This window comes from Gavialis gangeticus, unplaced genomic scaffold, assembly GCF_001723915.1.
Source record: "Gavialis gangeticus isolate Ggan-Ray unplaced genomic scaffold, GavGan_comp1, whole genome shotgun sequence".
In the NCBI taxonomy this organism is placed as follows: Eukaryota; Metazoa; Chordata; order Crocodylia; family Gavialidae; genus Gavialis; species Gavialis gangeticus.
Window position 1 is genome coordinate 7,558,297 of NW_017728996.1, and position 9,002 is coordinate 7,567,298.

The window sequence follows — 9,002 nt, forward strand, 5'->3', positions numbered from 1 at the left end:
GGCAGACTCCAGCACTTGAGGACAGGTATATCTTGACACTGGTGCTTAGTGTTCATAGCTAGCTACTGTGAGTGTGTGTATGTGCATGCGTTTGAGGGGATCAGCCCCAAGGTTTATGATCTGGCTTTGGCATCTGTCTAATAAATGAGAATTTTATGATGATCCTGCGAGTTGATCCTTTGTAGCCAACAGTTAGGAGGTGTGATCTTTTCATGCCCTTACACAGACATAGCTATGCTGGTAAAACTTAGCAGGCCAGGCCAGGTCCTCAACACCCATGTCCAAAATATAAATCACAACACCAGAGTAGTCACTCTATGTGTTAACCTAATGCTTCACCTGGAGCCATTCAATGATTTTTTTTAAAAGCACACATTCAACAAACACTCTTCCCAAAAGAAAGTGCATTAGCAACTGTTGAGGACATTTAAAAAAAGAAAATCTCTCCTTTTGATCTGGATGCCATACTGCTCTGAACAATCACCAATGAAATAAAATAGTTGATTAATCAAACCTTTCAACATTAAGACAAACAGTGCTTCAATTCAGCTCTGTATATCAAAAACTCAGTTATACAAATATGGTATGCCACCTTCTAAATGCGCATCACATTGATGAAAAATTCTCAATAATTCAAAAAGTAGATGATCCAAATTTATTTCATGTCCTCTGACATTAAGATAGTGGAAGCTGTGCTGTACTAAGGACTAAATTTATCTGAATTGCATAAGCAACTCACTGTATACAAATAATAAAAAAAAAAAAAGGACTAACCTTTAGCATGGTATTATGAAATAATGTGACTGCAAGGGGAATTATGTGACCTTTGAAATGTCTCCTGATTGTATGAAATTATGCATGTGTTTTGCACGTGAAGTAAAGTGGTCTTAATTTGGCAGATTCTGAATCCTTGACTTTGACTTGTAAACATTTCTAAGTCAATCCCCAAGAATTCTGCAGTTCATGTTTGAGAAAAATTATTAGCGAGAGAATAGTGAAAGTAACGATATGAAAAAAAAACCTTACCTTTTTACAAAGAGTAAGCATGCATCTTAAATTTAATGATTCGTTTTTAATTTGAATAAGTGACACAATTCAAAAAGGACAGACACACCCAAGCTCTGGATTACACACCAGCTGGGAGTTTCCAAGCTGCTTCATATACCTAATAGACAATTCTGGAGGGATTCCTTGGCTGACCTCAGAAAGAAACTGCAACTTGGCACCCATAGGAATTACCATCTCATTGGTAGGTTCAATTTTAAATTCCATTAAATTTGTACTGGAGAAAGGGAGGAAGCTGGCAGAACCAAGTGGAAGAAACCTCATGCCAGTAAAATCTTTTTAAAAAAGAGGGACCGAAGAGGAAGTGGATGATAGGGCGAGAGGAATTAGATTGCAGCAGAGCTGAAATGATTTCCGATCAGCTCCATGATGGCTTTTAGTTTTTGTTAATCATTTTGTTTCATTTTATTGTATTTTCAAGCTGACTTTTTAAATCAAATCCTGCCACTAAAGAAATAATCCTATCATTCTGTTCCAAGCCAACCTGCAAATATTTTTTGTCTCGGTTAAAAAACAAAACAAAAAAATCCTCAATGGGTACATTTAAGTTTCTTTTCACACACAAATTCCAATAAGAGTATGTGCTTAAAAAAAAAAAAAAAAAAAAAAAAAAAAAAAAAAAGGTTTAGGACAGTAGTTTCAAGGTAAGTCTCTGCAGACATCTTCTACTGTGAAATGAACACCAGTGATATTTGATCAAATCAGATGTACAGCTTTTTTAGAACAGAAAACAGAATACTTAAGAGGAACTTGGGGGGGCGGAAAATCAATATAAAAAAAAGTCACTCTCCATTAAATAAAATCCTTCGTTTCACTTGTACATGACATCCAGTCCCCCCACCAAGTTATGGAATCAAGTTTCCCTGTTTTTAAAGATTTCTATTACCCTGAAGCTCTGAGACAAATGTAAACCTGACTGCCTACACAGGGTACATGAGGAATCTGTATGTGAAATACTGCCAACTCCAAAGTGTAAACTGAAAAGATGCATTTCTCCTTCAGTTAAAATTATTATAGGGATTATTATAAAAATAAGAGACAAGAGAATTTTCAAGCTGGTTGCATCTCTTCAGCTAAAAATTCAAGCAGTGCTCTGAGCAGTTATTGTGTAAGGGTGTAAATCTAAACTCCAACAGCTCTTCTATATGAACTCTCTCACAAACATTTTTTGTGCAGTTCAGCTTATTCCATTTTTCAGTGAGTTACAAGACACTCATCTGGAATAGCTTTATTCCATATGATTTCCCCATTTCATCAGGTCCTTACTAGCAATACCAAAAAGAGCAAGTATCTTGCTTCCCAAGCCTTGACATACTTTCCTTTAAATTCCATGAAACCTATCACTTTAAAAGATTTTGTAGGGTTTTGATATCTATTGCTTGGCCTTAGCCTTGATACCACAGCCAATGACACATTCTAGGTAACAGTGTCATCACCTGCACTCGACAGAAGAGGTGGCATGTAGTCGACACAGCACATTAAGTGAGATGCCCAAGGTGGTAAAATGCATTCTGATCTCTCCTCTTGGTCGCAGAGACACCTGCTTGTTTGGCCTTCAGCGCATGCTGTTAAGCTCATCTTTTCTCCCACAAGGGGTTCAGGATGATATAAGCAGGCTGAAGAGGAAAAGTTAGCCGAATGAACATGGAGAAGACTTTTTACAATGCTGCAATTTTAAAATTAAATTTTTGAAGAAATATTACAGTACACATTCCAATAGAATAGGAATTTTACCACATGCATATTTATTTACATAAAATATAACTAACTGCAAAAAGCAGTTTTACTAGGAATATTCCATGCTCCCATCAAATACAGTCACATTTCATTCCATATTTCAGCCATGGCTTTGAGAAATTCAAAAATCTTCCTTTCTAACTATTCAGAAATTCTCTCTCTCTCACACACACACACTTTAAACAAAACTTTGTGACTGTTAATACATGGTACAGCATTCAGCTATATCAGAAAATGTTAAAAATTAAACCCCCCCGTCCCAGTTATTACCATGTTTGACTGCTGCTGTAGGTCCACAATTGATACCTAAAGTCCAATACTCTCCAGATACCGATTACCTTCTCCCCCACCCTTACTGCTATTCCAAAGTATCTGAGCACTTACTTTTTTTTTTTTTTTTTTGGCATATATCCTCGAAACCTTGGCAAGGAAAGAAATGGTGAAAAAGGCACCACTCTGTAGATAAGTAACTGAGGTCCAAGAGACAAGCGCTGATCCGCAAAGTTTCTGGTATCTAACTGCCGCAGCTGTCACCATGAGCTTAGAGCAGAACAGAAAATTACACCCAGGTCTTCCCTGGGGTTACACTAAATAAACTATCTTTGGTACGATAGAGAAATCACTCCTGGATTTAAGACTAAGTGCCAAACTCAAGTACCAAAGATGCATGATAACTGCTGCAGCCACCAAGATATGGCAAATAAGAAATAGTCTCCTCTAAAACTTTCACAGGAAGTGCGATTCGTGGTCACAAGCATGCAACCATGGAGACAAGCTGAATCCCTGAGCAAAACCCAATTCTGATTTATTAACGTTTCATTCAGGTTGCAGCAGACTCGGTTGACTTTTGTAAGGCTCGACCTACCTGACAGCAGCCCTTCGAACCACAGGAAGCGCCGGCCTAAGGGTCCTACCAACACTGTGCAACGTGAAAAGCTTTTGGCTGGAGCAGGACTGGCAGCAAGAACCAGAAACAGCCCGAATGGGACGAGCACGGGAGTTGGCTTCTCTGCGCAAGGTTTAGGGGTGATTTCGCAGGCGGCCGCAGGCCCCTTACACACATGTTATAGGCCCTTAAGTTAAGAACCACATGCTCAAAAAAAACACCCTCCCGATGCCTGAACGGGGCGGGGGGGAAGAAGGGGGTGTGCCTGGAAGCTTGCAAAGAACAATTTTGCAACTATTTTTCATTAATAATAATACTGAAGTGCATAGATTTTTAAACCGACGCCCCCATGAGGCACATAATAATAACAATAAAGTGCAGAGGTGTTAAAAGCGACACCCCCCACGAGGCCCCCCCGCCCGGGGGAAGATGGCGGAGGGGCTGCAGCCCTGGGGTAGGGGGGGCCGAGGCCGGGCCCCGCGGGAGGCGCTGAGCGGCCCCGGGGCGGTTACCTCTGTGCGCCGAGGGCAGCGAGGAGCCGAGCAGCCGCGCAGCGGCGGCGCAGGTGCTGCAGCCAGACATGGCGCCGCCGGGCCGCGGCCCCGCCGCACTAGGCCCGTCCGGTAAACACCACCCGTCGCCGCGCCCAGCGCTCTGTGGCGTCACGAACGGCACTTCCCGTCCCCAGCGAACTACAACTCCCGGCAGACCCCGCGCAGACACCCCACGCCGGCCGGCTACTTGGCCCGACGCGCGAGGCCTTCTGGGGTGCGTAGGCGCCGTGGCGGGGAGCAGATAGGCGCGGGGCATGGCGGGCCACCGGGACCGCTGCATGCCGGGAGTTGTGGGCCGCTGGACGGGAGGGTGTGAGGGTCATGATTATCCGCAGGGCGAAGAGCTGACAGCGGTCGCAAGATGTGACTCAGCGCTCGCAGCCTCCACGTGGCCGAGCGGGCAGAGCGCTGAGTCAGCCCCTGGCTGCGTGCTGAGCCCCGCACTTTATTTTGCTGCTGGGTGAAAAAGAACTTCGTCGTGTTAGCTTTAAGCGCACAACCTACTAGTTTCATTGTGCGACCCCTAGTTTTTGTGCTGTGAGAATAACTATTAAGTTCCTATTTAATTTCCTTTCACCGTTTAGTTTCTTTGTACAGGTTTACCTCGCCAACCACGGTTTTGCGTATCCACACTTAATATTATATATATATATATACATATATATATATATATATACACACACACACACACACCATTTTGGCTAGCAAGGTATTTTGAGTAACCACGGTCTTTCGTGGCTGTGGCTGCCATTTTTCCCATGAGCTTTTTGTCTTGCCAACCAGGGGGAACTTTCAGGAACCTAACCCCAGTGGTTGGGAGGGAAACCTGTATACTTTTATCATGTCCCCCCTTTTCTAAACTGAACAGGCCTGGTCTGTTTATTCTCTTCTCATCCAGAAGCCCCACCATACCACTGATCATCCTGATCATAGGCAACACACAGGGGGGGCACATGCCCCCCCTCCGAGACTGACTTCCACTGAAGCCGCTGCCAGCTTCTGCCAGCAGTCCCCACTCACCACCATGGTGCCCCCCCCTTCTCAGGAGGCACCAGTAATTCATGATCCTGACTGCCGAACTTATGGTACCCCTCCATACCACTGATCATCTTGGTCATAGGCAATGTGTAGGGATGGCACAGTTGGGGGGGCATGTGTCCCGCCTCCCCCAAGATTGGCTGCCACCAAAGGCTTCTGCTGGTGGTCACTGCTTGCACCCCCCCCCCCCCCCCCCCCACACACACACACACACTGCTGATGGTGTCTGCGGGCAGTCCCCACTCACCACCCTGGTGCCCCCCCAGTCACGGGAGGCACCAGTCATTCATGATCCTGATTGCTGAATTTCTCTGGACCCTCTTCAGTTCTATATTCTTTTTGAGAAGTGGGGACCAGAACTGGTCACAGTGTTCAGTTGATTCACTTCTTCAACATACATAATAACCATGACTCTCCCAGCCTGGTGAATCTGCAGCTTGGACACAAATGGTTTCCTATGACAAAATTCATTTGTGCCATGCACTTGGTCCAATAGAAGATGTCAGCCACAAGAATCCTTACCCCACGGCAGTGACCACTGACTTTCAGTGCAAGCTACTAGTGACCACTCGAGGCACTGCAGACCAGGGTTGAGGGAAAAATTAGTACAAGATGAAGCTGCAAAGGAAGCCAGCTCCTGGCAAGCTTGGGGAAAAAAAGTTAACTGAGCAAAAAAAAAAAAAAACAAAACAAAATCACTGCAACCCAGAGTGTTAACAGTGGCAGTGGATGAAGTGAGCTCAGTCCCACAAAAGCTCAGGCTACGCATCTCTGATCGAGTTACTCCATAGCACTATTCTGCCTTCTGCCTAACACTAGAACAGAACATTTCTGAGAAGAGATCCAAAATCAAAACACAGCAGGCCCCTTCAGAAACACCATTAAAACCCTATTGCCATCATTCTGCTGGCTTGAACGACTTCACTGTGCTGGCTTGGTTCATTTTTTGTTGAGTAATGTTCTTCTACAGTTGTTTGTTCTATATTTGATTGAAAAAATATTTTGGATTTTGAATGACATGGCATACATAATCCTCCTTTCTGGATGCTTCCCTGAGATATAAGCAAAAGATCTAATAGTGCTAACATGTAATATCCAAATAGAAGACTTGCAATCAAGAAAAGGCAGAGATCTTAGCTTCAGCCCTATTTACTCTACCTACTCAGTTCAACGTGTATGTGTCAATGACCTGGTAACACTACTAGAGCAATTTTCAAGCTGAGAGCATATATGACCTTTTAGAGAGGTAAAGATCACCCTTCCTGCTCCTCCTCATTACTCTCCTGTGCATGGATCTAGGGATACAAGATTCTTTGGGTAAATGTGATATATTTTAATAGATGAACTAAATAGTTGTAAAAATTGTTCCCTGCAAGCTTTCAGGCACAAACACCTTTCTTCAGGCATAAGGAAAGTCTGCTGGTGTTGGTTCTCTCCTGGGTGTCTTAGAAAAGATATCATTGTTGAGTTTGGCTTCTTTAAACCTGTCAGCTATTGCATTACAGCAGATGCTTACACTGAGTTGCTTGTCCACTATAACCCTTTAAATCTTAGAACCTTTTCAGGGATGTTGCATTGAAGGATACATCTCCCTATTTCATAGCTATGACCATTTTCCTTGACATATAACAGGGTATTATGGAATATATTTTTACACAGGCCCAGCTCACCAAACAGTCCAGAGGCCCTCAGTAGAAAAGCTACCAGTGTGATGTTTGAGGAGAGAATTTGTATGAAATACATCATATAAGCCAGGGCCCCAATGCAGTGACCACTTGCACATGTGAATAGCATATATACAATGAGCAGTACTGTTGAAGTCAGTAGGACAACTGTTGTGTGAAAAGTTCAACAAGTGTATGTATCAAGAGATCACAGACTTCAGTTTTATCATACTGCATTTGTGATTTTTTCCCCCTGGTAGGTGGCAGTAACAGTTCATTACTTTTCCTTTCCATACACAGGAGAACAAAAACCCGAACAAAACAAACCCCTTCAAGAGACCATTTTCAAAACTTCTATTAGCAATAAGCTATTCTGGTTTACAAACTTAGATCCAAATATTCCCTTTAGGGGCATGGCTAAGTTCAAAATGATACGTGCATGGAGCAGGGAAACGGCAACACAACCCCATTTTATTACTCTTTTCAGTTCCTGTAATCGCCAAAGTATGATCTCATTTTATTTGAGGATTCCTGCATGTGTAGCCATGGCTGAGGGAAGAGTTGTTCTCTGTAGACACCTCTTTCCTTGACGTTAAAATACTTTTCAACAGTATTCAACTACGGGTTTGTTTTTTTTAAACAGAGAGCAGTTCTCCAGATAGAGCCATCTGCCACAACAGCTGCACATACACTTGCTCTATAAAATTAGTCAATGATTTTTTTTCCCCCTGGTCCTTGCTATTCCTACTGGAAAATATAAGTCCACTGTCCACTTTCAAAGCACGACTACCTCCAAATTAAACCAGTCTGCCATCTCAGTTCTGTAGATTTGAACTATGCAGCCATCCAAAATCAGATAAGGTGACTGGAGCCAGCTCGCACCAGGATAGATACGGCCTATGGACCAGCCAAAATTCACTGAAAAACATCAAGTTCTATTCCTCATGATCGAAACCCAAATGGCCAGCTTGAAAACGAGAAAAACATAACTTTCCTCAGCTTCTTTTGTAAAAATTGAACCAACAAACCCGTGGCATCAGGTGGGCAGATACCTCCATTGACAATACTAGAGTTGCAAGTCTGCACAGGAGAGCAGAGTTTGGACCTTGCTCTTTAGCACAGCAGTTCTCCACCTTTTCAGACTCGAGGTCCCCCCCATAGGCTCAAAACCTCCCACAGAAAATGCCAGCTCTCAGCTTTCACTTGTTTGACTATAGAAAAACAAGAGCCATTGCCCTGTTGCAAAGAATCAAGAAACCCCGCAACAAGTCAGGATGGCTTAACACTGGATCCCTGCATGCAAACAGCATTTCTCTCGTGAATCGTGACCTAGCAGCACTAATGATCTGCGGCACCCCACGGCACCCCGGGAAGGATCTAAAGGCACGCGACAGCCCCTCGTTGAGCCACTGTTCGACCATATGTATCCCACCGTCGCCCCCCAGCAATGAGCTTTAGCCAGGGGGTAAAATGCTGCTGGAAAGGGGCAGGCTTTCAAGGACGTGGGGCTCAGAGCTGGCTCTCTGGAGGCCTCACGCTCCTTGGCGCCCTCCCAAAGCTCCAGCTCTCCAAGTCCTGTTAGCACTAGGAAGACCAGACTCCATTTTCTTTAAAAAAAAAAAGAACAGCCTTCAAGGCTCCTGAGCTGCCTGAGGGCACTCAGAAGCCCTGGGCACACCCTGAAGGCTCAGACACCCAGAAAAGAGAAGAAGGAGCCCCAGGCCACTTTTGTGGACTAGCCTCAAGATGCTACCCCTGCAACAACTGCACTTGGCACCTGCGCGTGCGCACTCTGCCCCCCCCCGGCTGTACCTCAGTAACAATGGCGGCCCGGCGCCCGCTCCCGCCTCGCTAGCAATGGCCGCCGCTCCCTGCTCCGCCCCTGTGCGTGGTCACGTGACCGGCGCGTGGCTCCCGCGGGAAGGCGGTACCCGGAAGTTGCGGCTAGAGGCGCAGGCGGCGCGGCCGGGACCGGAGCGGGCCCTCTCCCCACTCCCTCCTCCGTGAGGGGGAGCCGGTAAGGTGGGATGGGGGCCAGGCAAGGGGGATGGGGATGGG

General features: G+C 45.0%; 2 protein-coding genes across 4 annotated transcripts in view; one reads left to right on the forward strand and one right to left on the reverse strand.

Annotated features, from left to right (window-relative positions):
• Positions 1-4,304, reverse strand: part of CLPX (caseinolytic mitochondrial matrix peptidase chaperone subunit) — a 37,764-nt gene extending 33,460 nt beyond the window's left edge. For 2 of the 3 annotated variants that reach the window (XM_019503991.1, XM_019503990.1), the window contains exon 1: positions 4,201-4,304. In XM_019503991.1, coding sequence (XP_019359536.1) covers positions 4,201-4,270 — 70 coding nt within the window. In that variant the 5' untranslated portion in view covers positions 4,271-4,304. Of the gene's footprint in view, positions 1-2,501; positions 2,682-4,200 lie in introns of all 3 variants that reach the window. The other variant, XM_019503989.1, reaches the window with a different exon arrangement.
• A 4,570-nt stretch (positions 4,305-8,874) lies between these two features.
• SPG21 (spastic paraplegia 21 (autosomal recessive, Mast syndrome)) overlaps positions 8,875-9,002 on the forward strand; it is an 18,868-nt gene continuing 18,740 nt past the window's right edge. The window contains exon 1 of the mRNA XM_019503993.1: positions 8,875-8,961. The gene's annotated coding sequence lies outside the window, so the exon portion shown is untranslated. The remainder of the gene's footprint in view (positions 8,962-9,002) is intronic.